At 45.2% G+C, this 27744-nt stretch overlaps 1 protein-coding gene and 1 long non-coding RNA gene across 3 annotated transcripts; one reads left to right on the top strand and one right to left on the bottom strand.

Moving 5' to 3' along the window:
• The first annotated feature begins 3882 nt into the window (after window positions 1-3882).
• DGAT2 (diacylglycerol O-acyltransferase 2) lies at window positions 3883-27744 on the top strand. 2 transcript variants are annotated; one of them, XM_086883405.1, is made up of 8 exons: window positions 3883-4107; window positions 11652-11771; window positions 12756-12863; window positions 13642-13712; window positions 21197-21401; window positions 24541-24715; window positions 25396-25598; window positions 26315-27744. In XM_086883405.1, exons 1-8 carry the CDS (start codon window positions 3981-3983, stop codon window positions 26467-26469), a joined length of 1164 nt encoding a protein of 387 aa, XP_086739531.1. In that variant the 5' UTR covers window positions 3883-3980; the 3' UTR covers window positions 26470-27744. The 2 variants fall into 2 exon arrangements, with proteins under 2 accessions (XP_086739531.1, XP_086739532.1); XM_086883406.1 differs by lacking the exon at window positions 11652-11771 and having other exon boundaries at window positions 3988-4107.
• Window positions 11614-19715, bottom strand: LOC111941021 (uncharacterized). The gene is made up of 3 exons (XR_002869803.2): window positions 19585-19715; window positions 19347-19438; window positions 11614-17534 (listed from the first exon to the last, which is right to left on the bottom strand). It is a non-coding gene; the product is annotated as an uncharacterized LOC111941021 (long non-coding RNA).

Genomic DNA, 27744 nt, shown 5'->3' on the forward strand with positions numbered 1-27744 from the left:
GAATAGAAGTGGGAAGGGAAAAATAAATGTGTTTTCAAAAGCTTTATTCAACAGGCATTGCCCTAAAAATTCAGTGCATGTATTAAAAAAAAAAAAGTGACTGCATAAGGATTTTTTTGCTGTGAGATTTTGTTGCCATTAAAACCCAGAATAAAGGTGTCTAAAACTATTGTGAATTGTTCTTGGCTGCAGAGAGCTGGAGGATTGGCTCCTCTCAGTGTTTCTCTGTCCGCAGCACATGTTTTTCAGACTCATGTGAAGTAATAGTAAGGTATTTGAACAGATGTTATTGCTGAAGAATAATCATGCCAGACACACAGGTTAATATCAGACAAAGTTTTGTATCTCCTGCATCAACCAAGACATCAAGAAAACGTCCTGGGCATTTCCAAAATCATCTATCAAACCACCACCCAGTGCGTGGCTTCTTGTTGGAAAAAACATCCTTATGGGAACATTGCCAAGATATTTCTAATCTATTATTTGGGACTGCTGTTTTTCAGTGAGTGGGAAAAAAAGTTGCAGAACAAGTACTGGTAAAAGAAATGAGATATTGGACTGCACTGCTCAAGTGGTGGGAGTCAAAGAATACGAGAATGGTTTGGTTTGTAAGGGTCCTTAAAGCCCATCTTGTTCCAACCCCCTGCCAAGGGCAGGGTCACCTTCCACGAGACCACATTGTTCCAAGCTTTATCCGACCTGTGCTTAAAAACTTCCAGGCATGGGGCAGCCACAGCTGCTCTGGGCAACCTGGGCCTGGGCCTCACCACCCTCACTGGCAAGAATTGCTTCCCAAAATCCCATCTAAACCTGCCCTCTGACAGTTTAAAGGGATTCCCTGACTGTGTCACTACATGCCCTTGTGAAGGGAGAGGCTGTTCTGGGGCTCAGTTGTATCATCAGGTCGAGGCTTAATTTTTCCCTTCTCTACAAGAACTTTGGTGACATAATTTGCAACTTCAAGTCACAAATTAAAGCAGTGGCTTAGGCTATGTATGGTGGTTGCATTTTTACTCCTGACAGCTGTAATAATCCATTAAGCACTAAAGGATGTTATTCTTGTTATTAGTTTATTTATTTAAATTTCAATGCATCCATCTAAGCTGGGATACCATTGCAGTATACAGAGCAGGAAAACCAGCCCAGGAAAACCCCATGTCCTGGGCCTGAGCTAATCCCACAGCATGGACAGGAGGGGAGGGGGTGATTCTGCCCCTCTGCCCCACTCAGGTGAGACCTCACCTGCAGTGCTGCCTTCAACATCAGAAGGATATGGAGCTACTAGAGACCTTAAAGCCTGCCAGTGCCTAAAGTGCCTCCAAGACTGCTGGAGAGAGACTTTGGACAAGGGCATGGAGGGACAGGATAAGGGAGAATGGATTCCCACTGCCAGAGGGCAAGGTTAGATGGGATATTGGGAATGAAATTCTTGGCTGTGATGATGGTGAGGCCCTGGCACAGGTTTCCCAGTGGTTTCTCCACCCCTGGAAGTGTTCAAGGGAGGTAGGATGTGGCTCACAGTAACCTGGTCTAGTAGAAGGTGTCCCTGCCCATGGCAGGCGGGTGGAAATGGATGAGCTTTAGCTTCCTTACAACCCAGACCAATTCTGTGCTTGTATAATCAGGATTCAGAGAATCTGCACCAAAATATATAAAAGGTGAATATATAAATAGTAAGATGATGGATCTGGACAGAGTGATCCCAGCAATTCAGCTATTTTCCATCTGCCTGTCTCATGCCTGTCATGACCTAGCAGCGTTTTTTTTTTTTTTTGCAGGCTTTTCTTTCAGTTACAATAAGAAGAGATACCTCAGCCTTTCTTTGCTTGCAGATAACTTTATTTAATTCAACAGGGAACATAGGCAGGCAGGAAGACATTATCTTTTCACTCAGCAGTAAGCAATAGTGATTTATTTCAGTTCTGCGCTCCCTTTTGGAGGTCTTAGCCAAGACCTGTTGGTCAAGACTCTTTCTTCAGACAGGCTCTTGCAATTTTACATTATTATGCAGATTTCCACAGGCTACTACAAGTGCTGGAACACAGCCTTATGGTCTAATGGGGAGCAAACAAGTCCTGTTGCTATTTTGACACATAAGGATGGGTGTGGGAATGCCTCAAGGGACTGAGAAGAAAAATAAACCATTCTTTCACCTCTGAATTGTATATTTAAGCTCTCCACAGCAGAAAATATTAATTTTTTTTTTTTTTCAATGAAACACACTGCTAGACATGTCTCTCTGGGCCAAAAAGTGGATATTGCAGCAGCATCTCCAAAGCAACTAGAAAAAACTGCTGACACAGCTAGGCATGATCCTGCTCCCACTAAAGAACTAGTCAAAAATTGAAGCATTTTCAGAGTTGTTTCAGTTGTGATTGCTGTCCTCTGCATGTAAGAAGCTCATGGCTTTCCACAGGCTTTTCTTTGAGGGATGCTGAAGTGCTTCTTAAATACAGATTATTCCATTTTCTCCAAATTACAGAAGATGAAACTGAGATTAAGGAAGAGACAGAGGCCTGATTCTTTGTGCAGAGCTATATCAAAGTCCCTCCTTTACCATCTTACCCAGACATGATAAAGTTATAAAGAATCTGGTTTAATGTCATGGAAGCTGGGACAGACCCATCTGTCCCCAGGAATCTCACATGGCAAGTGCAGCTACATTAAAACCTCGTAGTTTAAGGTTTTAAATTTAGGTTTAAACCTAAATAACACCTTGTTTCTTATGGATCAGTTGAATAGGCCCTTAAATATGTTAGAAGAAGATGAGACTTGATCAGCGGTTTGGACATTACCTGCAGGTCATCTTAGTGAAAATGATACTTAATGAAACCATTAGAGCTTCTGTTAAGTTTTAAAGTTTTCATTAATTCCACTTTCATTAAAATTCCTTTAAAAAAAATCATCAAAATGACAAATTTTTCCTTCTTTTTACCTTTTCTCTTAATTTCATGATTCTTTCAGGAGCCAAGAACTCCCAAAGCCAAACTGGGAAGATAAAATCCGCCAAGAATGGGGTGGGAGAGCATTTGAGCAAGAAGAGTGCTATGGTTTCTTAAACAGCCCATCACTAGTAGAGGAATGGGGTGATCCTCTCCCCACCAGTGAGGGGGAAGAATGGATTGAGAGAAGCTCTGAAAATGAGGACTTGGTGCTGGTGAACAAGAAGCTGAAGATGCCCCAGCCATGTGCTCTGCCAGCCCAGAAGCCCCTGTGTGCTGGGCTGATCCCACGGTGTGGGGAGCAGGGGAGGGGGGTTCTGCCCCTCTGCCCCACTCAGGTGAGATCCCACCTGCAGAGCCACCCTGGGTCCAGCATCAGAGCAACACGGAGCTGCTGGGAGTGTGTCCAGAGGGGACCGAGGAGATGCTCAGGGGGCTGGAGTCCCCCTGCTCTGGAGATAGGCTGGGAGAGCTGGGGGTGTTCAGCCTGGGGAAAAGAAGGCTCTGGGAAGACCTCAGAGAGCCTGCCAGTGCCTAAAGCAGATGCAAGAGAGCTGGAGAGGGACTTTGGACAGGGGCTTGGAGGGACAGGACAAACGGGTATGGCTTCCCACTGCCAGACAGCAGGTTAGATGGGATATCGGGCAGAAATTCTTGGCTGTGATGGTGTGAGGCCCTTGCACAGGTTGCCCAGAGCAGCAGCAGTGGCTCTGGAAGTGTTCAAGACCGTGCCTGGAAGTGTTCAAGACCAGGCTGAAGGCGGCTTAAAGCAACCCGGTCTAGTGGAAGGTGATCCTGCTCACGGCAGTGGCAATGGATGACTCTTAATCTGTGTGCCAATCCAAACCGCTCAGTGATTCCACAAAGCAGGCCATGAAATACCCTGTTTCATGAGGGGGCGGGCCTCCGCTCGCTCCCCCCGCTCCCAAATCCCGATCCCGTGCAGAAAGCAGCATCGGCCGGGCTGGAGAGCCGCTCTGCCGGGCCGGGCCCGCCGCTCCGCCCTCCTTTCGTCTCCTCCTCCTTCCCGGGCTATATATGGCTCGGCGGCCGGAGCCTCTCCTGCCAGCCGGCTGCCCTTCTCCATCCCATGGCCCTGCTCCACTCCTAACCACGCCTCTCAGCATGAAGACCATCATCGCTGCCTACTCCGGGCTGCTCCGAGGTGCGGCGGGGGGGGCGGCGCTGGGAGGGCTGGATGCCAGTCCCGCCGGCCGGAGGGGGATGCTGGCTGCGGAGCAGCCTGCCCCTGCTCCAGGGCTTTGGGGGGCGGCGTGGGGGATAGCACAGAAACACAGAAACACTCCGCTTTATGATGTTCCCCCCCCTCCCCCCCCTTTTTTTTTTTTTTTTTTTTTTTTTTTGACCGCAGGAGCATTGTTCAAGGGCATTAAGGAGGGGGATGTGCGGTGGCGGGGAGACAGCTGTAGCTTTTCTTGGGTTGAGGATTACAGGTCTCTGCGCAGGTTTGTTGTTCGAGCGGCTCGGGCTGCGCTCCCGGGGCTGCCGGAGCTGGTCTCGCACATTTTGCCGAGGTGCAGACCATAGTGAGCTTGCAAAAAATGGGCGTGGGGCGCTTGAGTGTAAACGAGTCTTTTCGTCATGGTAGGAAGAGAAGTGGAGTAGTTTTATAGGCACGGTGTGGCCGAGTTCAGGCTCAGCTTTATTTTCGTAGAATCATGTAGCTTGGAAAAGGCCTCTTTAGCGAGTCCAGCTGCTTCATAATTCTGTCTTCCCGACACCTCCATCGAGGGGAGAAGGAAAAAAATGGCAATCTGTTGCTATTTTTGCTGTCTTACAATGAGGAGTTGAAGATGCAGCGCTCAGCAGGAGTGTGGTGGTAACCAGTCCTGCCAAGTTTGCTTGAGCAGCCCTCCGTGCTGGTGTGGTGTGTGACTGTCTGAGAGAAGTGCCATGGGTGTCAGTGGCTGACACCCATCGTGGGCAGAGCTGCTGCAGACACCCAGCACTTCCCTGCAGGCTGGAACATGTTGGTTAAAGGCTTTGGAGAGACACTATAGGAAGTCCCAAATCACAAGTTACCTTGCCTGCTTGTAAAGGAATCTCAAAGGATCTTGCAGGAATAAATTCAGCCAGTCTGAATGTTTTGCTGGGTAGAGTAGTTTTGTATCCCTTCTGCTAGGGTGCTTGCCTAGAGAAAGATCAGGATTAGCTAACAGTGAGGGCTTTTCATGAAAATGCAGTTTTCATGAAAACTGCAATGACAGTGATTTACCCTGCGGTTTGTGGAGGGTCTTTGAGAGATTGCTCTGTGTTGTGAAAGGCTTTTTACCCTCAGAAAGCAATCTGGTAATACCTCCTGGGATTAAGAGACCTGTGAAATGGCTTATTGATTAAACAAATCATTAGCAGAGCTGAAAGGACATGAGCCTGGTGTATTAACCCCTGAGGTCTTGCTTTCGCACTGTGCTGCCCCTGGGTGCTGAGCTGCTGGTGCTCATCTCAGGCAGAAGGATATTAGAGATTGATCTGAAGGATCAGTTGTGAACCGACTGGGGAGAAGACCTGCATGTGTTTCCTGTATTCGGATCTGTTTCTTAAAATAACTTTGCTTGCTTGCATGACTAACAGAGGAGAAGTTATGTTTTCAGTTGAGAGAAGTCATTTGAATTAGCAGCATCTGAACCATAAAATTGAGAGTTAACTGCAAACTAAGTGCAGAGAATAAATAATTCAGGAAACCTATAAAATATGTAGGGTTGACCTGAAACCTCAGCAGCCTCCTTGTTAGGAAGGGCATGTTAATGATGGATCTAGGACACATGGATAATTCAAAATGGAGTGTAGTTTAGGGACAGTGATTGGCCTCATCTCTAGATAATCCTGATTAGTGATGGAAAGATGTCTTAACTCTCCTCAGGTCAGTTTTCCTCTGAGGCACCTGGTGGGGATGCTGCAGTAATATTTGTGCTTTTTAACGTAATGTAACTTTTTTCTGCCTGGGGGGACAGGGGATGTTGCCTTGGTGACTGCAACATCCACCAGCCCCTCGCCAGTGCTGTAGCCTGCCTTGGGCAGGAGAGCACAGGACTGGCTTCAAAGCTGAACCCAGGTGCCTCCCAGAGGAGCTCTGACTTGCACTGGGTTTTGAGGATAGTGATGTGGGATCCTGCAGGTCAAAACTGGCAGCGGTCGTGTGGTGTAGAGGCTCGTTCATGAGATCTGATGTACTGCTTGATCACTTTGGACAATTTCTCCCACTACAGAGGATGTGTAGAACAAATACACTAGCTTTCTTTTTTTTTCCTACCTCCCTGAATATTTTTTTCCAAGTATCATGCTTGTGCAAAGAGCTGACTTTAGGGTGAGGATCTGAATAGCTCATACTGTCCTTTAGCATCATTGCTTTCCTGGAATCTGATTTTGTCTTGGTGCCTGTAAATTTGGCTGAATTAAGTCTGGTCCTATTTAAAAGCAAGCAGAAAAAGAAAGAGCTGCAGGCATCTGCCTCTATATTCATCGGTGTATATATGCAGAGGAATATCCTTGGATATCAACTCAGTATTGTAAAAATCAGAGTAGATCTTGGACCAGTGCCTAGGGTTTGATGGTGCTCTAAAACACCTGGTTGGGTAGGAGGGGTTGTGGCCTCCTCATCTTGACCTGCCCCACTTTGGCCATAGGATGCCCAGGCAGTCTCTTTCTTGTGTTTGGCAGAGCAGCAAGGAGATTTCTCATCCCTCTCTCCTGAGGAAAGATGCCAGTGTGGCTGGAACATTGAAAGGTGTCCTGTGCTGAAGTGTCCCCTAATGTTGCTTCATCAGTCAGAAGTTTGGGATAAGGAAGGTGATTTTGCTTAGCTTTACCTTGGAGTTAGTCTTACACAGCATGTGAGGTTTGCCAGACATCAGTTCTGCTCTGGGATGGGCAGCCTGGGAGCTCCTGTTTTGGGAAAACAGGATCACAGTTGGCTGTAATGAGGTGTTTTCTCTTGATGGAGTTGCTTGGGAGGTTGCTCACATGAAACTCCTCTTTCAGAGCTCTCATGTCCTCTGGACACACCGATGAGCTGTAGTAGGATGGGCCATTTTCTCTTTTCTAGGCCTGTTCAGTCTTGCTAACTTAAATCTAAGCTTGTTGGCTGGTCTGGGACAGTGGGGTCCTGTGGTTACATCACTTTTACCTACATACAGCTGTGAGTGTGGAGACTGAGGGCTGGGTTTTGTGCTGTGAGTAAATGCAGAACTAACGAGAAATGTCAGGACAGATTTGTTTACTGGGTCTGGAGAATCCCAGCTCCTTTCTAGAAGGGCTGATACAAATTTTATTTGCATGTCCCTGTTAACAGTATTGTTGATCTCCAGTTGTAGACACAGTGTGGTGCAGATAATACGGGATTGAGTAGCTTCCTGGGACAGGAGCAAACTCTTCTAAAGCTGTATACAGGGCAGGATAACTATTCTCTGCTCTGGTTACTCATTATTTTCTTAACAAATTTTTTACTCTATAGTGAATATGCTTGTACTTGGGGCACCCAAGTAAACCCAGGACACAAAATAACTTGTATTGCTCAAGGGGTTTTATAGCTGTACCAGTGTGCTGTGTCTGCTCCTGCTCTTGCATGGGAGCCTGAATCCTTCTGAATATTCTAGTATTGGTCTGTTTATCTTATCTGTCTTTCCTATGCCTCCAATTTCAGCTTCTCTTCCAAATACATAGCTCAGAATGTCCATTTGCAGCTTATGTTTTGATGGATCTAATATGATTTTCCTCTAAATAACCCGTGTAAAGCAGTTTAATTCTTGGCCAAGAATTAACATGCTAATTGTCAGGAAAAGGTGGCGGATAAGTTTGGCTTTAAGAAGGTTTTGGTATATTTTTAACTATATGTAACATTTGTACTACCTCTCAGTTAATTTCTTTGTCTGACTTTTATTTAAGTCCTGTCAGTTGGGTTTTTCTGGTGCCCACATGTGAAGTCCTGTTTACTTCCACTCTTGGGATCTTTGATTCTACTTCCCTGCCTAGATAAATGTTGTTTGTGTAATTTATGTGAAATAAACTGTGTTAGAAGAGCACCAGATGCTGAGTCTGTATTGCAGGAGTCAAACGCTTGGCCAAACTGTTTGCTGACTCCAGGATCTTCTTGGTAGCAACTCCTGCATTTGATGTTAAATGGAATTAAATGATAAAAGTATGGTGAGCCCATCATCAGTTGCAGGATAGCTGGCTGATGTTCCTGAGTTTCCTTGGAAGGCTGCAGGTGACAGCCATCTCTGAGCAGCAGGGAGGTCTCCTGGAGAGGTTGTTACTCTGTCCATTGTTACAAGGAACATCCTTGAGAGCCTTGCATGGCTTAGTGCAGGGAGTATCCCATTGGTACTCCAGAGAATGGCCTGCAATATCAGCTGGGGTGCTCAGGATCTCATCTGAGACTAGGAAAGCTGTCGGGAAAGTATGTCCTCTGTAAATGTGGTTTGCTAAGGCTGACCCCAGCACTCATGGAGTGGCTTGGGTTAGAAAGGATCTTAATCATCATCTAGTTAAGGCTTCCCAGTCAGGTTTTCCAGCTCTGGGACAGGTACCCTGGAAAATGCTCCAGAGTCTGTGCTGTGTGGCCAGCGCAGGACAAGCTGCTGTCTTCAGTGGTAGAAGATGGAGGTTTGGGTTTCTTCGGGATTCAGAATATTTCCTTGGGAAAAGACTGATCAAAATGGATACAAAATATAGTTCTGTCTACTGGGCTCTTTTAAACTAGGTTATTAGGATAATCTGTTTTCTGAAAGTTACAGAGAACGCCTTGGGTTTTTAAATAAGTGAAGGGTGCTTGGAGTGGGCCCGCATGTGAGCCCTTAGAGGAAGTACTTTCTCTAATGGACTGAACTCAAGTGTCAGTGTTGGGTTATTCTTCTGTGGCTGAGTGCCAACTCCCCTTCCCTCCCTTTTCTGTTGACTTGTCAGAGCTCTTCTGCTGTGTCACTAGTAACTGGCCTGGTTCTCCAAAGCATGGAGAATCCTTCAAAAAAATGCCTCCCGGCTACTGAAACTGAAAGGAGACAAGGCTTGCATGGGAGATTGAATACACAGTGTCATGATATGATGAACAGGAATCTCAGGACTGTCTGGAAAGGGTTATCTTGGCTCTAAAATCTGTGAATGCCTGGTTAATGAAATAGGTTAATCTGGAGTCTGCTGGTTTGGTGCAAAGGTAGACCTTGATGGACTTGCCAGGCTGACTGACCATTGCCACAGTCCTTTCCTTTGCTACTGGGCATCTTTTATTTCTTAACTGGGAATTAAGTGTTAATATTCAGGCCATGGTAACTACAGACTTTTTTGGTGTGGAAAATCTTGTTCTCTTTGAAGGGTATCTTTGCTTTCAGCAAATAAGTGACCCAGGACACTTGTCCAAGGGCAGGTGCTTAGAGCTGTCTGCCAAACCACTGCCTTCCCTCTGTCTGCAGCAGTTGAATGTTTCATGTGGTTTGAAAAACAAGTTGACTTGAGCCACCCAGTACTGGTCTATTTACAGGGCTGGCAATACCTACAATTTGTTCAAACATCTAGAAAATGTTCAAGTGCAAATTCTCATCTAGAGGGATCAACAGTTGTTCTCTTTGGGAAGAGGTTAGGAATTTAGCTGATCCAAGGCTGGAGTGTTGGGTTTATGAAGCCACAGAGGTTTGGTAGAGCAAATGCAGGTGCTGAGAGAGAAAACTTAGATGGGGCTGGGCTTTTTTTGTGAGTCACAAATAATCTCTGAGACTTTTGGCTTCTTTTGAGGTGACACCACTATTGCCAAATGCTTTCTTTAAACTTGTATCTGGTAATCTTCAGTCTACATCAAGTCTGTCCACATGCAATTTGGTAAGGTTTTTGGGATAGCAAGTTCCTGGAGTTGTGGCCCTGTGGCAAGAGTTGAGCAGCCTGGTGTAGTGGAATGTATCCCTGCCCATGGCATGGCATTGGATTGAGATGAGCTATGAAGGTCTCTTCAAGTACGAACCATTCCAAACCCAAAGATTTCTTTTACCCTTGAGCAGGCAACTGGCTTTGTGAAAAAACAGGGTAAAGTTTATCTGTCAACCCAAATTTGGGGATTTACTGATAGATTTTACAGCATGGGATTTCTGAATCTGACTGCTTAGATACTCTAGTGTGGCAAATCAATGTGTGGTGACAGTTTAACTCAACATATTCTCCTGTCTCACCTCACAAACAGGAGAATTACTTGCTGGTTTCATTCTTAATACTGTACTATATTGTCTTGTAAAGAACTGTCTCCAGCTCTAGCTGCTGCTTCAACCTGGATTAGTGCTGTAGGTTTCACCTTACTGGCAGTTGTAGTGGTGTGATCTATCCCAGCCTAAAACTTGGTCTGCTTAGAGTAATTAATGCCCAATGCACTCCTGGGATTGTCCATGTAACGTGGACGAAGCAGAACCAAGGGTCTGAACTGGGTGGTCTGGCTCTAAATTTAGACTGCAGCCTTTGGTGTGACTGCCCCCTGAGTGTTGCCAGGGATGAGGCATCTCTGGGTAACCTGTGCCAGTGTTTTACCACCCTCATAGTAAAAAACTTCTTCCTTATCTAATCTAAATTGACTCTCATTCCTATGAAACAGTTGCGTTACATATTTAAAGGATGTGCCAGTGAGAGTGTCTCTGTAGAAATGACCAAAAATGTGCCTGCTTATACCTAGAGAAGCTATTTTCAATCATTTTCATTTGACTGAGTGTGAACACTTGCTATGCTATTCCCACCAGCAGGCTCATATCTTGTCAGCAAGAACTGAACCTATTCAGTGTAATTGCTTCTTTCATAGTCCTAATAACAGGCTAATCCTTAAATACAAAAGGAAATATGTAAATACACATGAACGTGATTTGTATTTTGGCCAGTTATTTATGGTGCTTGTAAAAAAAGCAATGAGGAAAAGTGAAGGAAAACCCACTTGCAAGTGTTTCTTTCTGAAAGTTGGGTATATTGCCAAAAGCTGCAGTGGGTTGTTCTTCATATAGAAAGCAAGTGTTTTCAGTGTTTTAAACACTTGTGGTTTTTTTCCCCCGCTTGAATATCTTAAGCTTCTACAAGAGTGGCTTTCAGCTCCTTCCTTCTTATTTACTGCTTCAGGAATGCTGAGAGCTGTGGATCCTCTGGGTTATATGTTGAGGTGTTGCTCAACCAGCCCTTGGGCTGTGCTGAGTAAGGCTGGAGCACAGAGCTTTCCTTGAACAGCACTGGGAGTTGTGCAACAGGTCTTGCCAAGGGTGGATGAGAATAGCTCAGACCACAGCCTGGTGTCTGCTTGCCTGTGGTTTGAGGCAGCTGATCTTTATCTTACTGTGAGCTCATGGGGTTCCTCTTATCAAACACCACTTCAAGGAGCTGGCAGTTTGAGGTGAGGGTATGTGTTAGGAGCACGTGTTAACATCCTCTGCATTTTTGTGGTCCAGTGAACCTTGCTCAGGTGGGTACTGATGGTTACCATTAACCCCCTCTAGTCATCTGAAAAAGGCTGGATGTTGGCAGATGGCAATCCTTTCTCTTCTAGGATGCCCAAGCTCTGTGGAAAATACTAGCCTTTAGCAAGCCTTGCTCTAAGAGCAAACTGCACATTCATCTGAAACCTCTTATTAAATAAGTTGGACTTGATGACTCTTCCTTCTATGATTCTATTTCGAAGGAAAAATATTGTTCTCTTTGCTCAGTGTGCAAATGTAACTTCTTTTATTTTTCTTTCTTTAGGTACAGGATCGAACATTCTTTCTGCTCTGCAGGATTTGCTCTGGCTATTGAAATCCAAAGTAGAGAAACAACTCCAAATTATCTCTGTGCTGCAATGGGTTCTCACTTTCCTTATCATGGGTAATGCCTTCTGGCCTAAAGCAAAGGGGTTTTGGCTGTAATTCTGAAAGAATTTTAATGCAAAAATGTTGACTTTTGCATAAGTGTTGATTACTGGATGTGTACTGCAGCAGTGTAGTTCCTGGGGTGTGTGGGTATTGTAAACCAGTTACACTGATATTTTCAACCATAAATGACTTTTCCTGGCTCTAGAAAGTCATAAGAGCTATGGAAAGACTGACTGATGTTTAGCTCATGGCTGTGTCCACTGTGCAAATGAGGCTGAAACAATTGGAAATGTCTTGGCTTGCTCATGGGAATATCCACAGGGGTTTCTTAGAAGCAACTGGTAACTGGTGCAAGTGATTGCAACAGGAATGCCTTCCTCTTGGCTTGGTCTCCTTCCAGGAGGTACCTGAGATGGGCAAGAAGTGTTTGTGTTAGACCAGTAAAAGAGTGAGGCCTGTTTGTCCCTGAGTGCTTGGATTTTGTAAAACATCAGGCTGTTCTGCTCCATTGGATTGTTAATAATTAAACTGGAGAATGACTGCTCTCAGCATCTGTCTCACTCTACTTTCCCAATGCAGTTTGTGCTAAAATAACAGTGTCATTTGTGGGTGGGATCCTTGGCACCCTGTTTGGGATGGCCGATGTAGAGCTGGTGTAACCTGTGGAAGATGTGTGTAGCTGTGGGGAAAAAAACCCTTGGTGTGGACCAAAAAAGAAATCTTGGTGCTCATCAAGTCTGGTGAAGCAGCTGCCCTACCTGGAGGTATGAGAAATGCCTGGAGGCACCATTAAGGTGAGGTTGAGGTTCTCCAGAGCTCTAGAGGAAGCTGCCTCAGCCCTACATTAAGGGGTTTTTAGCCAAATCCAATTTGATTTAGGATTAATGACAACAAACTGAGACTAAGATTTCAGCATAAAAGAGTCAAAAGGCAAGGAGTGTAAATAGAGACCAAAACCTCATGCAACCTTGTTTTCTTCTTTCTTGCACCTCTCCAGGTATTGCTTGCACTTTAATCCTCATGTACATACTGTGCACAGATTGCTGGGCAATTGCTGCTCTATATTTAGCCTGGCTGGTATTTGACTGGAACACACCAAAAAAAGGTAAATATTGCAGAACACATCCTTGTTGTTAAAGTGTCCCTGTCTTGATACTTGGACAAAGAAGCATTTCCTTGTAATGCATGACTTCCCTTCTTAGTGGGACTTAGCTGAATCACTGACCAAAAGCATTATTCAGTGAAGGATTTAAATGTCAGCCCTCAGCATGAGCAGTGACTGCAGGTTTCATTGATGCTGAAGGCAATATAAAATTAACATTCACAACTATCATAGGTTCTTTCTGTAGTTCAGAAAGGTCTAAAGATTCAAGACCTTGCTGTCCTCTCCACCTCTCGCAAGGTTCAGATTATGATGTGGTTATTGAGCTGTGGCTTCTCTATGGAGCCAGTGTTGCTTCAAATTAAGCAGAAAACTATTTAAAAAAAAAACAAAACAACAACCTGTAGAAGCCAGCTCTGGGAACCAGCAGTGGTAACAAGCTTTGGCAACTACTTTCATAGCCAGATGAGCACAGTTCTCCATTGCTTCAAGATGGCTGAAATCATCCAGGATTTTGGCCTTTCCCAAAGGTTGAATCTTAGTGTTTCTAGTTTGAATTGTAAAGTTGTCTACTGTGAATTTGCAGCCAGGCCGTAATTTGCTTGAAGTACCTTGTATTCCAGAGCGTGCACTGATTTCAGTGAATGATGCAAGTGCCCCACTTGGAGGAATGAAAATGTTGATTCCTGTAGTGAGACAGGAAACACCAGAGTCCTTTAGGCTTTTTGATGGACAGACATGTGGAAAATGCTTTAAAAAAATGATTCATTTTTCTCAACAGGGGGAAGAAGATCCCAGTGGGTGAGAAATTGGGCTATATGGAGGTACTTCAGGGATTATTTTCCAATAAGAGTAAGTGGAAGTTTAACTCTATACCCTGAGATTTAACTGCTTTAGTGTCTTGTACTGGCTCTAGTCTGTCTGTGACACTGAACTGTAAGCAAGACATGGCTCAGCTACCATTGTCATACTGCTGCTTGTCACAGCTGTGGTTAGAAAATCTGAAATGTATCACCAGTGGTGGCAATGTGATTGCCAGAAGCTGCTGTTTCTAGTGGTCTTACTGGATTCCTGGAGGCAGTCTGCAATCCTCAATCATCTCTCCAGTTTCTGGAGACACTGGCACAGGTTGTCCCAGCAAGTGGTGGCTGCCTCATCCCTTGAAGTGTCCAAAACCAGGCTGAGTGAGGCTTGGAGCAGCCTGGTCTTAGTGGAAGGTGTCCCTGCCCATGGGAGGGAATTGGAAGTGGATGATCTTTAAGGCTCCTTACAGTGCACGTCACTCTGTGATGCTCTTCTCTGCTGCAGCAATCCTATAGTAGTGCCTGACCCTAACTGTTCCCCTCTCCTAAATCATAAAATCTAGCTCAGTTTCTTCCCATTTTCCAGTAACACTTCTTCTCTGGGATGTATTGGGCCAGAATATCTCAGACCCCTGTGCACCAAAAGTCTAAGCACTTCACAGGGAGCAGTGAAATTTGAATCTATTTGCTTTGGAGAAGTGGATTTTCTAGCACTTGGGAATAGCTTTAGTTCTCCAGCTTGTAACTTGCTCACCACATACTTGTATTTTTCCTGCTGGTTCAGATGTTGCAGAGAGAGGACAGGGCTGCCAGACTGCTCTGGGACCGCAGATTTAGCTGGATGACTTGGAAGGGAGCAGGGGTCAAATTCAGCTAGGAGGGAACTTGATCCTCTTTGGAAGGGCACACAGCTGAAAGGACTATTATGTAAGATTGCTGGCAAGTTTTATTCAGCTTGGGTATGAGGGAGGGGCCTTGATATGGCTTTTGAGCTACCTATCCCCAAGATAGTCCAGCCTCAGAAAGGAACAGAGAATCTAATTCCAAAGCGGCTTAGACTGGATTCTTCCTTTGCAAAGTGACTTGAACTCTCAGGGTGCCTGAACGTGCTGCTGGTGAACAAGCCTTTTGCTGTACTCTTGGAAACATAGAACCATTTAGGTTGGAAAAGACCTTTGAGAGCAAATCTGACCATTAACCCAGCACTGCCAAGTTCACCATGAAACTTGCTGTTGTTAACAGGTAATTCTTGGCAAGTATAAGCGTACATGGAAAAATTCACTATGCCTGCACAGGCTGGAAGTCAGTCTGGGTCTCATGGCTGACAGAGAGCTGAGCAGGATCTGCTGTTGAAGATGTGTCTCAGATGTGTTCTGTTACAGTACCAAGTCCTCAGTGCTTCACTAAACACTGCTGCCTTGGATATTGCTGATTTGGACTCTGTTATGCTGGGGACTTCATTCCAAAGGATCACCTGTAGTGCTGGCTCTGCTGTTCCATCGTTCTTTTGATGACACATTTATCCTTGTCTTCATGGAAATATGCTCTGCAAAAGCCCTGCAGGTCAGATTCACTGTCGATATTAAAAGTTCGTCAAAGAGCTGGGCTATTTAAGTAGGTTTAGAGATGAGGTAGATAAACTAAACTTTGCAGCAGTTTTTAAATAAACACTTTCTAGTTCACATAGCCCATTTATGAGAGCTCCTTATGGGTGTAATTCCTTTACCACTAAAGGGGGAGTAGTTGTGCAAGGTTTATGGAGTCCACTGGTAATTCACATGCAAAGGGCATGAACAGGAGGGCTGACAGCTCAGAGATGACTCCTGCACATATTTTGAGGAACAGAGAGCTGGCTTGGTTGGTAAAAGCTGCTACAGGCATCTTAGGATAGAAAGGTGCTAGGAGTGTTTTTTTACAGTTACAGGACTGATGCATTAACAATGCATCAGCATGAAGAATAAATAGTATCTCTGGATATTAGGAATGGTACCAAGAACCAGAATGCCTTGGGCCTGCTAAGAGCATGGGAACAGTTACCTGTTCTTGGCCAAGAGAGAGACAGGTCTACAGAGGATCACTTGTTCAAATGTTCTCTCTGCAGAAATCCCTTTTACTGGATCCTGATCTCTGTAATGTCTCAGTAGGGCTTGGTTTATGTCCCAGGCTTATGGTCTGTCAGGGCAGTCCTCTGCTGCATCTCATCCTGTGCTGTGTGTCAGCCGAGCACTGCAAGGACAGATTACACCAGTGACAGTCACACTGGTGGTACTTGTAATGCTGAACTTGGTTCCAGCAAAGTCTGCATATAGAGCTGTGGTAGCTGCATTCATACCTGCACAGGTACCAGCTGTGTTGGGCTATCAGCTCAGATTTAATTAATGGAATCACGGTACAGTTGGAAGGGACCTTAAAGCTCATTTCACTCTACCCCTCTGCCATGGTCAGGGACATTTTCCATTAGACCAGATTGCTCCAAGCCCTTTTTAACCCGACCTTGGACACTTACAGGGATGGGGACAACTACAGCTTCTTTGGGCAACCTGTGCCAGGGCCTCACCATCCTCACAGGGAAGAATTTCTTCCTATTTGGCTTGCTGTATTAGAGCAGCTGCATGAGAATCAATCTCTGCTCCGATGTTTATGCTGATCAGGCTGGTCTCACTGGAGTCAGCAGTGCCTCCCAGCCTGAAACACCAGGACTATTGTACCCATACCTGAGGTGTGAGGTCATGTTTTGTAATTCCAGGTGGATTTGGAAAGCAGCCTGAATCTGGTCAGTTACTCAGCATGAGCAGTCATTGGCCATGTTCTCTGGGACTTCATGCAGCTGCTCTGACAGTAATAAGCTATTTTAGGACACTAGAAACTTGTCTGCTGGTTAATGGCTGGTCTTGTAAATAATGCTTTAAGCTAAGCAGCACATGAAGTGGCTGAGGAATGTCCCAGTGAACTGAATCCTGGACCTGAAGTGGCAGGTGAAGCCCAAGCCCTTGCCAGGTGTACGCATGGGGCTGGACTGGAGCAGACATCACCTGCACACACCATCTCCATCTCACGGTGATGCTCCCAGCAGCCTCCTGGCATATACTGCTGATCTGATGATGTCATCCTGCGAGTGCCATGATCTAAAGGTTTTGTTTAGGTAAAGAAGCTGTCACCTGAGCATGTGAATATCTCCATGTGCAATAGGACTCCAGGTAGCAGGGTTTTGGACCTTTGGCTCACCTTTGTCAGACTGTGAGCGTTTCAGGTGTGTGCAGGGAGACCTGCTCACTGCATCTGGCCAGAGCAGGAGTTGCTGCCAAGTGTCATTTTTGTTTTTTGGTTTCTTTTCCTTCTCAGTATGTCTTGTATTCTGTGTCTTGGCTAGCTTCCTGGCAAAGCTCCTCCTTAACTGTTGTACATGAGCTACAGAATGGAAATAGAAGGGTTTGATTGCTATGTCCTAACCTAGTGTAGTGGAAGGCATTCCAGCCCGTGACAGGGGGTTAGAACAAGCTGTGCTTTAATGTCCCTTCCAAACTAAGCCATTCTGTGAATTTGTGACATATATAATACTGTGAGCCTGGCAGGGGAGTTTCAGGTCTTGGCTTGCACTGCTGGGAAGGTAAGATAATTTCTTCCATAGTGTTGCTGGGTGTGATGCAGCTAAGTGCAATTCTTGGGTTGTTTTGCAAGTTTACATGCTCATGAGATCTGCTGTTTGCATCCTGTAGGATGAGCTCTGGTTTTCTGCTCTCTGCATGCTTCCATAGTCAGTGCTGCTCAGCTCCCACTCAAAAAACTGATTTTCTTCCTGCTCTTTGGCTCCTGGTGTTGAACGGAGTGGTTCTGCAGTCCCCTTTCTCCACTACTGAATGTACTGCTGTTCCTAAAAATAAAATTGGCAATATGGTTCTTTAGCTGTATCTGGCACACAAATATTAACACGCATTTTCTTTACACTATTGCATTGGCTTACTGCTTCTATAGGCTGGCTTAGTTCTGTGTGCAGAAATCTGTTATTATTAGACAGGTGGATGGACTTTGCTCTCAGAGAAACAGGTTTGGTTTCTAGCAGCAACTGGAAAGGGTGTGTTAATGCAATGGGGTGAAGGTTCAGCTTCACTCCCAGTACTGACTGTCCAGCTGAGATGCAGCAGGACAATGTGCTGACTCTGCCTCATTATGGGAGCGCCAAGGCCCCAAAAAGTTGTGTGGGACTGGAGAAGCCCTTGAAGGCAGAAGGAAAAACCAGTTGGAGGTTCAGAACAGAGTTGCAATAGTGCTGTTCAGTGACAGCTACAGCAGTTCCTTGGGGCAACCTGCTAACACTGTTTGCTTCTCAAGGGGAAGGATTCAAACAATCAGCAGATGATCAGCCTCCTGAAGAGAAACATGGAATCAGATAATGGTTTAGGCTGGAAGGGACCTTTAAATGTGTTCTAATTCCAAAACCCCATCTTGTGCACTTTACTCTTCTTGTGTCTTCACTCTTGCTTGAGTCTAGAAATACATGATCTATAGTACTTCAAAAATTCCTGCTTCTAAATTAAATTTAGGGAGAGATGAAGGTGTTGGCAGGTCAGACCCTCCCAGGGTCAGACCCTCCTGAGTTTGTGCTTTAGCAGATTCAAGACCTCCACTTGCAGAGAAGTGCCCAACCCTGTCTGATGTCTGTTGGTCTTAGGTTCCCTGGCTTGACTTGGGTGGAAGAACACATAGAATCACTAAGGTTGGAAAGGACCTTGAAGATTGAGTCCAACTATTCCAGTGCCTTTTGGGTAATTTTTCCCTAATACCCAATCTAAACCTCCCTTGGTGCTACTTGAGGCTGTGTCCTCTTGTCCTATCACTTCTTAGCTGGGAGAATAGACTGACCCTCACCTGCAACCTCCTTGTTTACCTTCTGTGAGCCCCTGTGCTGTGGGACAGGTGTAAGGGCAGTGGCAGCCTGCACAGGATAAATGGGGGGAAAGCACATATGTATGAATACCAGGCTAAATCTCAGCCCTTCTCTCTTGCTGTTGGTGAGTTGGATCCCTGTACACCTCTTGCCCAGCTCCTGCAGTGCTGTGGATGATTGATTGTCATGGGTATTGCCAACTCTATGGCTCTGTAACAGGAGCTCTTGGAAAGCAACCACAGCAATAAGGCTGCAGCTTGGCTGAGGCTCCTATGAGGTATCCAAGCAATGGGCTCCACTGGGATCTGGGTGTTCTTGCATGTGGTGGAGGAGCTGGAGCAGCAGAACAGCATGTCTTTCATATGTGTGCCTCTGCCAAGCTCAACATGCAGGTGTCTCGTGGTCCAGAATGATGAGGACAAATGCTCTTTCAGATGTCTTTCCTATAAAAGGAGCTGTGCTTGGTGCACGTGAGGGATGAGGCTTGGAAATCACCACCTTGCTCTGACAGGAGCTTTAAGGAAGGAGTGTCTGCTGCTTGTCCAGCCTAGCCATGTGTCTGTACCTACCAGGCCTGGAATCAAAAAGTCAAAATACTGTCTAGGTTGGCAAAGTCCCCTAAGATCATCAAGTCCAGCCATTCTGCCAGAAGTGCCAAGGCCACCACTAACCCAGCTGCCACATCCACAAAGCTTTTAACTCACCCCAGGGATGGGGAGTCCACCACTGCCCTGGATAGCCTGTTTTAGAAGTCTCTATACAACTAAGCAAGAACTGATAGATGGAGGGGCTGCTTACCATATCACTGCTTTTTTCCTGAAGATTGGTTTTTGGTCTTTAGTCTGTGGTTGCTGTTTCTTGTAACTGATCAAGGGGACAGCCCTTCTACCCTGCAAAGTGAAAGCAAATTGTCTACTAATTGGGAAAGAAGGGAAAGGGGATGAAAGGATGACTTGGTGTGATATAGGCAATGGGGCCCTGCAGAGCTGTTGCAACCACAAGCCTCTGTGCCCTCTTCCTGGGAGCTCTACATGACCTCAAAGCCAGAGGAAATTCTGAAGAAGGCCAGTCAGCTTGTGGGACCTGCTGCTGCATCATGCCTATATCACAGACACTGTTTTGAATAGCACAGGAGCTGTAGCTTCATCTGGGGTCAAGGCTGGGAATGGGAGGAGGGAATCAAGTTTCTGGGCATGCTGCTTTAGTGTGTCACAATGGTACTTCAGTTCCCTGTAGCATGATCCAACAGAATGAACTTGCATAGTGCCAAAACACTTCTTGTCCAAGGCAGCAGGGTGAGCAATGCTGGTGTGACATCTTGAAAAATCTGTGGGATTTTTTTTTCCTATGGGAACTGATGCAGAGCGGCCTTTGCATATACAGTTTGAGGGATGGGGTGCCAAAGCTTCAGCTTGTAGGTCTGAGAGCTTCTGGGATGTTGCAGTTGGCAAAAAGTGGCACTGTTGCAGCCTAAAAAAAGATGTTTAGATTAGATGCTAGGAAGAGATTATTGACTCTTAAGGTAGTGAGGTCCTGGCACAGGTTGCCTGCAGAAGCTGTGGCTGCCCCATCTCTGGAAGTGTTCAAGGCCAGGATGGACAGGGCTTTAGAGCATCTTGGTCTAGAGGAAGGTATCTCTGTCCATGGCAGAGGTTTGGAACTGGATGACCCACAAGGTCTCTTCCAACATCAATTATTCTACCATACAGAAAAAAATTAAATTTGATCTCTATTTTTGTAGGATGGTGCAGCAGCCCTGCTGTGTTTTGTGCTTCCTCAGACTGCATGTGTACTGCCTGGGGAAGATGTTCTGACACATGGGGTGATGCTGCTACCTATAGCATCAAAAAATCCTGGCAGTAGTGGTACCAGAGAATGGGTTGTTCCATGCTAGCTGAGACAGGTGTGGAGAGTCCATGCTGTGCAAACAGAGGAGTAAGTGGTTAGGAATGTTGCAGAGCCTGAGAACAATATGATCACAGCTCTAGAGCATTCCCTGAAGGAATCAGAGGTGGTTTGAGGTGTCTTGTTGACCCTTTGGCATATAGGCTAGGACAGAACCTCTTAAAAGGAGGGATAGTTTCCAGTGGTTACCACCCTTCTGCACATTTTCCCACTTGGAGGGTGGCCAACAGACCCATTAACTGGTTGGCTCTTTTTTTCAGGCATTAAGTGAACTTGCTTCTGCTATGAGACAGTGATGTTTATGTTCCTTCCCCCTCATACTGGGATGTGAGCCACTAATGTGCTGAGAGAGGGCCTGGAAGGAGGTGTAGCTGTGGCTACAGGACTGAAGATCTTGATTGGTTTGGGCAAGAGGTGTGTAAGAATTCCTTAGGAAGGAGTAGAGAACCAAAAGGCCCAGGCTGCAGGAACCCATGCCCTATTCCTTGGCTGGCAGGCTTCTTGTGTCTGAGATCAGCCTGTTTATCCTGCTCCCTCTGCTTGGGAAACTGAAGTCTAAATGGCTGCTCCTACCAGAGCCTCTGAAATCCAGGAGAGCTCATACATGAGCTCTTAGGCTGTTCTCCCTGGTGGGAAGAGAGACAAAACCTGGGGGATGTGACTTTTTTTACTTCTCCCATTTTTATTTACAACCTGAAAATATCCATCTTCAATTGAGGTGTTTTTTTTTTTTTCTTTCCTAGCTGGTTAAAACCCATAATCTGCTGACCACCAGGAATTACATTTTTGGGTACCATCCACATGGCATCATGGGCTTGGGTGCCTTTTGCAACTTCAGCACAGAGGCCACGGGTGTCAGCCAGAAATTTCCTGGGATCCGACCGTACCTTGCTACCCTGGCTGGGAACTTCAGGATGCCCATATTGAGGGACTACTTAATGTCTGGTGGTAAGCACAATTACACTGTGCCATTTCTGCTCTTGCTCTTGGCTCTGAGCTGTCTTCACCTCTCAAGTGAAAAGCTGTAACCTTTTGTAACCTGGAAGTTCACGTAACCACTTCATGCCCCTAGCATCACCCAAACACTGATTTCATGTAGCTGTCAAGAGGAAGCTGTGAATAAACATGAGAAATCCTGTCTAGTGGGAGGTGTCCCTGTCTCTGGAAAAGGGTTGGAACTGGATGGTATTTAAGGTCTCTTCCAACCCAAACCATTCTGTGATTCTGTAAATATAACTAGTTTGGGCTGCAGGATATTCTGTCCTCTGTGTTCATCCTTAACTCGAGGATACTCTTGTCCAAAAGCATAGTAAAGATATATGACAACTGTAGTTATGGAAGGTGGAGATACGGAAGCAAGCTTTTCCTAGTTATTGTGAGAAGGTACAGGAAGAAGTTGCACTGACTGAAAATACTGAGTAACCATGGCCAGCTCAGCTCCTGGGCTCACTACCACATAAGTTGTCACACATCTGTGTTTCGTGGTGGTGGATGCTGTCTCCACCCAACTGCACTGCTGGTGCCTGCCAGGTGTAAAGAGTCTGGGGTATTGCATGATTCCAGCTGTTCAGAGAGCCCCTTCCCTGAATGTATTCCTGTAGATGGATCACATGGATTATGCAGTGATCTAAATGTGCTGAATTACATCAATAGGTCTGTTTTAATGGAGTCCAGGATTTTAATGCTGCACTCTTTTAAGCTATGACCGGGCAGAGGAAGCAGTGCTTAAAATACCAATAAAGTGTTCTTGCATGGCCTGAGCTTCCTTTTTGGAGTGAGGACACCTGTGAATTAGATAGAGGTGAGGGAGTAATACTTAAAGACTGTGAATTGAGCAATCCAGTAACCTGTTTGCTGTTTCTGGAACTGATTCATCAGTAAATAAAACAGATACCTTAATAAGTGCCATGGCTGGGAAGACAATAGGAGTAGCTGTACCTGACTGATTTGTTAGAATTGACTATTTCTGAGACTGCTGTCTTAATTGAGGGAGAGAAATACTGGCTCTAGTGCAGAAAAGGTGTTTGTCCCTATCTAGAAAGAGCAGGATCTCGAGCTGGTTTTTTATCTTCAGGTACTGATGCTAGTTGCTGTGTGAAGTCCCTAATTTGGGAATTCATGGGATAGTGGCATATGAGAAGTTGGGTTCTGCTTTCCAGTCTGTTATAGCTGTAAATTTAGTTGTGTTGCTTAAGTTTCCATGAAACCTTTTTATATTTTAAAGAAACATCTTCAGTCTGTTCAGTATGACTGGCTGACAAGTCTTGTGGCCAGCCAGAGCTTTCTCCTTTTTGGAAGGAATGTTGGGAGTAGTCATTAGCAACATCCTTACTGGCTTGGCTATCCCTGAACGTTGTGGTTAAACCAGAGGAAACTTGTGCTTCCTCTGTTCCTAGCACCTAAGCAAAACTACAGGTGTGATGAAATTAACCTTCTGAAAGCCATAATTTGTCTTCACTTTCCTATACTAGAACTTAAGGGTGCTAATACAAAGGCCTTAACATCACTTGGAAAGTGCTGATAATACCATCTTTTATTTATTTTTTTTTCTTCCTGTGGACAAACCACTTTCAGGTGGAATTATAACCAATCATAACACTGTGCCAATAAATAGCTGGTTTACAACTCATACAAATTCTTAATTTTACAGCCTGCTAGAGGTTAAGGTACAACAGGGATCCTGTAAAGCATGAGGGGATGACCAGAAAACCTTATATACTGTGTGAATGTGTTAAAGAGCAGAATTTATCTCTTGCCACTTGTCTCCATGTCTCATTGCACTTTCTGAAGGAACTGTTTGGTGCTGTGAGCAGCAGTAGTCTCCTGCTAACAAGTGTGGAAAAGGTGAACATAAATCTGTTGCCAGGCCTGTGTAGCCAGTATGAGCCTTGGTGTGGAGAATGGGAGAAAGCTGGAGCAGTGAGTATAGCCTGAGCCTTTCAGAGGAAAAACAGTCAGAGAGATGTAGCTGTGCTGAAAGACACTTAATGCTTCATCTTCAATTCCAGCTGATCTGTCTCAAGAGTGGTCTGCTCTGTTCTTACCTGGAGCTGGGATAGGTGATGACCCTGATGCCCAGATAGACCTCAAGGCTGACAGACTTGTCCTGCCTAAGTCCCCAGGACCTGTCCATCATTTAGTTCTTGGCTCAAGCAATCAATAATATGCGATGTGCAAAATTAGCTTCTAAGATTAAATAGTGTAATAGGGCAATGACCTGAAGTACTCAGATGAGATGTGTTGTGTGATGGGAATGTAAGTGATGGCATCCTGCTTCTCCTTGGCTTATTCTGGCCAAAGACTTAAGGCAGGAGCAAGCTTGGACACCAACTGTAGAATAAAAGTAAGAGTTCAAAGAGCAGGCAATCCATTTTCTTCACATTTTTAAAGCAATACAGAGGAAATGAAAGGTGCTGTCTTTGGGTTTTCATTTTCCTGGAGTGGGGACTGGTGCTTTAGGACAGATTGCTTACTAAGGGTGAAGAGAGGTCCCGCTCTTTCCACTGTGGAATAGCAGGAAAGACCTTCACAGACACTTTCCTCAGAGTATGGTCTTAGGTAAACACTCTGTCCCATACATTGCAAGAGCTTCATATCACAGATCTGTCTTAAAGGTTTGTCCATTTATTCTTTTTATATCACTAAACAATTCTCCCATATATATTCCACTACTTAATTTTGCTGAGGAATTGGTCAGACTCTCATCCATCAAAATAAAAACTGCTTTCTTCCTCACTAAAGGTAAACCAAATCCTACTGTAAAATTTACATGGAGGAAGGATGTCTGATGGCAATGCCTTTGATACCACTAGGTATAGAAAATCCTTGCTGAAGTCTTTTGATAAAGGAAAATTTTTGAGAGCTGATGTTTGTGGAGTTTGACCAAGTCTAGTGCTGCCAGGCCTATGAACTGCTTGTTTAGTTGAGGAACAGGTTGCTTGCTAATACCACTCTGTCTGATCACAGAGAGGTTGGGACAACTCAACTTGCAACTGAGGTATAAACTTTGTGCTGTAAGTATGAGAAGATCCTGAAGTCACCAGCCAATCTCGTAGCGTGACCCTTGTGTCTGTCTTCCTTAATCCAGGTATATGTCCTGTGAACCGTGACAGCATAGACTACATCTTGTCCGAGAATGGCAGTGGCAATGCCATCATTATCGTGGTTGGAGGGGCAGCAGAGTCCCTGAACTGCACCCCAGGGAAGAATTCTGTGACACTGAAGAACCGGAAAGGATTTGTGAAACTGGCTCTACGGCATGGGTAAGGGGCAACCTCAAGTGCTGCACAGTACTGCTACCTTGTGGAAGGTGCGTTTATTTGAACAGCTTGGTCTAGGTGAAGATGTCCCTGCTTAATGTGAGGTGATAAGAATAGATGGTCTTTAAAGGTCCCCTTCAGCCCAAACTATTCTGTGATTGTTCCCTGAAGTAGCTGATACCTTGGAGGAATTCTCCTTTCTGCAGTATTTGTGTTGTGCGGATGCTTGCCCAGAGCATCAGACATGAGTGTCCTTTGGCTTCTGCCCCTGAGCAAGACATAGGGGCAGAGGGATCCCTGGGACAGCAGGAGGCTTCCAGGGAAAGGAAGAGGCGGTGTCAGTATGGGGTGATGACCTGTGTAGTCCCCCTGATCCCCATGTGTCTGAAAGGAGATGGCCATCAAAAATAGGAGTTGAGAATATATGGAAGCATGGCCACTGCCTGACTGAGCAATGTTCCACAGGACCATTGTCAGTACAATTCTCTTGTATGCCTTCAAAGTAGATTTGTTATGTCATGCCAAGTCTGGCTGGCTTATGTCAGTACCTTGTGCTGCAATAAAAGTTCTGGGCAATGGTACAAGCAACTGTGCAGCCTGGCAGAATACACAGCAGCAAGTGTGGGGCTGTCATATGAACTGTAGTCCAGGGGGTGGGGTCCTGAATCTTTCTGTCTTTCCAGAGCGGACTTGGTTCCTGTCTACTCCTTTGGGGAGAATGAAGTCTACAAGCAGGTGATCTTTGAAGAGGGTTCCTGGGGAAGATGGGTTCAGAAGAAGTTCCAGAAGCACATTGGCTTTGCTCCATGCATCTTTCATGGCCGTGGCCTCTTCTCCTCCAACACCTGGGGGCTAATACCTTACTCCAAGCCCATCACTACTGTTGGTAAGGTTTTGGTATAAACGTGCTGTGTGCCTCTCTAGGTAGCAGAATACTTGAGTCTATGCTGAGAATATGCTGAGTCTAAACCGAGAACAAGCTAGAAGTGTTTCCAGAGGTTACAAGCCTTCATTGAATGTTCTGCTTCCAGGCAGTTTTGCAAGAGAGCTCTTTTTTGGGGGAAAAGGCTGTAGCTCTACTTTCTTTGTCTTTGGATAGCTAAAGTCAGAAGCAACCTGACCCCCATGCTCCAGAGGGATGCATGTCTGACAGTTGAATATTAAAGCCAACCCTGAAACTTGCATTTGAGTCTTCTAACCCAAAGCAGTGAGGCTTTGAGGGAAGGGGGAAAAGGTCAGCTTTGCTTTTGTGATGTGTACAGGGGTATACATAAGAACTGACTCTTGGCTGCTGTTAACTGAGGAGGGATTTATCAGTCTGCTGTAAACAGAAGGATGACTTCCCAGCCACATGAAATAGTAGAGGCATTTGTGTAGCTGAAGCAAATCTGTTACTGCTGCAGATGGGATGTGTGTCCTTGTGGGAAAGTTGTGCTTCAGAGCCTGGTAAAACTGGGAGGAATCAGGCAAACCTCTGCTATAATGGCAGACTGTGTTGTGCCAGAATGGATGTGCTGAACTACTATAGCTTTGTCCATAGAAGACAAATATCCAGGTTGTAGGAGCTTTTAAGCTAATGTGGATATGTCCCTTTTTTGTCAGTTGGAGAGCCCATCACCATCCCCAAAATCGATAATCCATCCCAGAAGGATGTGGACTTCTACCATAGCATGTATGTGGACTCCCTGATCAAGCTCTTTGACAAATACAAGAGCAGATTTGGCCTGCCGGAGACTGAAGTCTTGGAAGTCAACTGAAGGCACTGGCTCCACAGCACCTCCTTCTTTCAGAACCAACACATCTTTTCCAGGAGTCCAAGTTATCATTGTGTACTTGAAAGCATGTGTGGGTGTATGTATCCTTCAAAGCAAGTGTTTGAAGTATTGCTAGACCACTCTAAAAAATAATAAAGAAAGGCTTTGCTTTAGAGAAATCCCATTACAAACATCTTTTAAAACAAAAAAAAACAAACCCACAACTCTGCACTGCTGTGAGGATTTAGATGACTTAAATTATTGCCTTTGTAATCTGCTATATAATGCTCTTGGACCACCAGCAATGGATTAGAAAAAATTCTACAGCTACTGTACCCACTAGCACAAGCGATTCTGGGAGAGTAGAATCCATGTGGTTTTCAATCTAAAAAGGAGCAGGTTGATTTGAGCAGCATGGCAGTTTTACAAGTGTGTTGCACAAGACCCCTGTTGGGACATGCTTATGTAGTGCAAGGGTATTTCTGCTTTGGGAAAACCCTTTCTGGAAGTACAGTTGGGCTGCCAACCCCCCTGGTGTGGCATCTGTGCCAGATGGTGCAGGAAGCCAAGTGGAAAGAGTCAGGTGAACCTTGATCCATAGTATAGTGGATGCTTTTGTGGCTGTAAATTCATCACTGTATTTGAAATGTCAATTTAGAAGCAGGTGTGTCCCAGGTGCTGCTTGTACAGAGGCTTGTAGCTGGAAATATGGGACTTCTTCACAGCCACAAAACTCCAAGGATAAGCTCCAGGAGCAGTGGATGGTGCAGTTGTGTAGCCCTGGTGTTGCAGAACTTTGGGGTAGCCCATAGGGAAAAAATGCAGTTGGACTATTGATGCAAGTGCTTTGGATGCCCAAAGTATTTGGGGAATCTAGAAGTTACTTCTGGCCTGAAGATGGCTTCTAATTACTCCGTCCAGTGAATGTAAAGGAGTAGCCTTTGCACACATAGGATCTAAAGTGAGCTACTTTTAAAAGTATTTATAAAATGTTTACGTGGATATTAACACGCTTGTAGTGAGATTTCTTGAGAGTACAATTGATGTATAAACCTGAAACACTGCACTACTTGCATGTCTGACCTGCCTTTTCAACCATTCAATTGAGTGTATCTTGAGCTCTAAAATGTGCCTTTCTTCCATGCAAGAGGATGGTATTTCACGTCCCTGGAATCTTGCCTCTAAAGATAAATGTTCATCTGTCATATTTGATAGATTATTGTATTACAGAGTATCAATTTTTGTACAAATTTCTAGAAATAAACTTGGGCAAAAATA

Source organism: Cyanistes caeruleus, chromosome 3 (genome assembly GCF_971803275.1).
Source record: "Cyanistes caeruleus chromosome 3, bCyaCae1.hap1.1, whole genome shotgun sequence".
NCBI classification, from domain to species: domain Eukaryota; kingdom Metazoa; phylum Chordata; class Aves; order Passeriformes; family Paridae; genus Cyanistes; species Cyanistes caeruleus.

Bases quoted from the DNA above. Each gene is read 5' to 3' on its own strand.
- DGAT2 (XM_086883405.1), top strand. From the start codon at position 3,981: ATGGCTCGGCGGCCGGAGCCTCTCCTGCCAGCCGGCTGCCCTTCTCCA. The intron at 12,864-13,641 runs GTAAATATTGCA...TTTTCTCAACAG, and splicing joins CTGGAACACACCAAAAAAAG to GGGGAAGAAGATCCCAGTGG. The intron at 13,713-21,196 runs GTAAGTGGAAGT...TTTCTTTCCTAG, and splicing joins GGGATTATTTTCCAATAAGA to CTGGTTAAAACCCATAATCT.